General features: G+C 44.0%; 1 protein-coding gene across 1 annotated transcript in view; it reads left to right on the top strand.

Moving 5' to 3' along the window:
• The window catches only part of EMH_0055130 (ctr copper transporter domain-containing protein, putative), a gene marked incomplete at both ends in the record, with an annotated part of 2,680 nt that extends 2,062 nt beyond the window's left edge, over positions 1–618 (top strand). The window contains 2 exons of the mRNA XM_013497194.1: positions 3–130; positions 464–618. Coding sequence (XP_013352648.1) covers positions 3–130; positions 464–618 — 283 coding nt within the window. The remainder of the gene's footprint in view (positions 1–2; positions 131–463) is intronic.
• Between the last annotated feature and the right edge of the window lie 204 nt (positions 619–822).

Below are 822 nucleotides of genomic sequence, written 5' to 3'. Positions count from 1 at the left end.
CTGCTGCGGCAGCAGGTAGACAGCTGGGTAGCAGCAGCAGCAGCAGCAGCAGCAGCAGCAGCAGCAGCAGGAGCAGGAGGAGAGAAGAACAAGGGTTGCGTGCCGCTGCGTTTCCGGCTGCTTCGCTCGGGTGTATATACAGCTGTTTATGCTTTTGATTATATTCTTATGTTGGTAGTAATGTCATTTAATTTATTTCTTTTTTTTTCTGTTTGTTTAGGGTTAGGGTTTGGGGTTTTCTGTATAGGGCATAAGCTCAGCAGCAGCAGCAGCAGCAGCAGCAGCAGCAGCAGCAGCAACAACTGCAGCAAATTAGATGGACCACAGGGATGCAAGCTAGACCCTGCCTGCTGCGGGGTTTAGTATTTAGCTTTAGTCCTAGCAGCAGCAGCAGCAGCAGCAGCTGCTGCTGCTGCTGCTGCTGCTGCTGCTGCTGCTGTCGTTGTTGTTGGTGTTGTTGCAGTATCTGCTGCTGCTGTAGTACACAGAGCAGCAGAAGCAACAGCAGCAACTGCTGCTGCTGCTGCTGCTGCAGCTGCTACTGCTGCAGCACACACAGCAGCAGCAGCAGCAGAAGCAGCAGCAGCAGCAGCAGCAGCAGCAGCAGGAGAAAGATGAAATAGTGATTGTCTTTGTATTTATTTTGTTTTTATTTGTTTCTGTGTTTATTTGGGGTGTATGTAGAGACATCTGTATTTGTTGTTTATCTCCTTTTCTCTCTTTTTTTTTCTTTTTCTTTTTTTTTCTTTTTCTCTTTTATTTATATTTATTTTATTTTATTTTAATTTATATTTTAATTTATTTTAATTTATTTATTTATAA

This window comes from Eimeria mitis, genomic scaffold (genome assembly GCF_000499745.2).
Source record: "Eimeria mitis Houghton genomic scaffold, Emh_scaff2526, whole genome shotgun sequence".
Taxonomy (NCBI): Eukaryota; Apicomplexa; class Conoidasida; order Eucoccidiorida; family Eimeriidae; genus Eimeria; species Eimeria mitis.
This window is presented reverse-complemented; position numbering and strand designations above follow the sequence as displayed.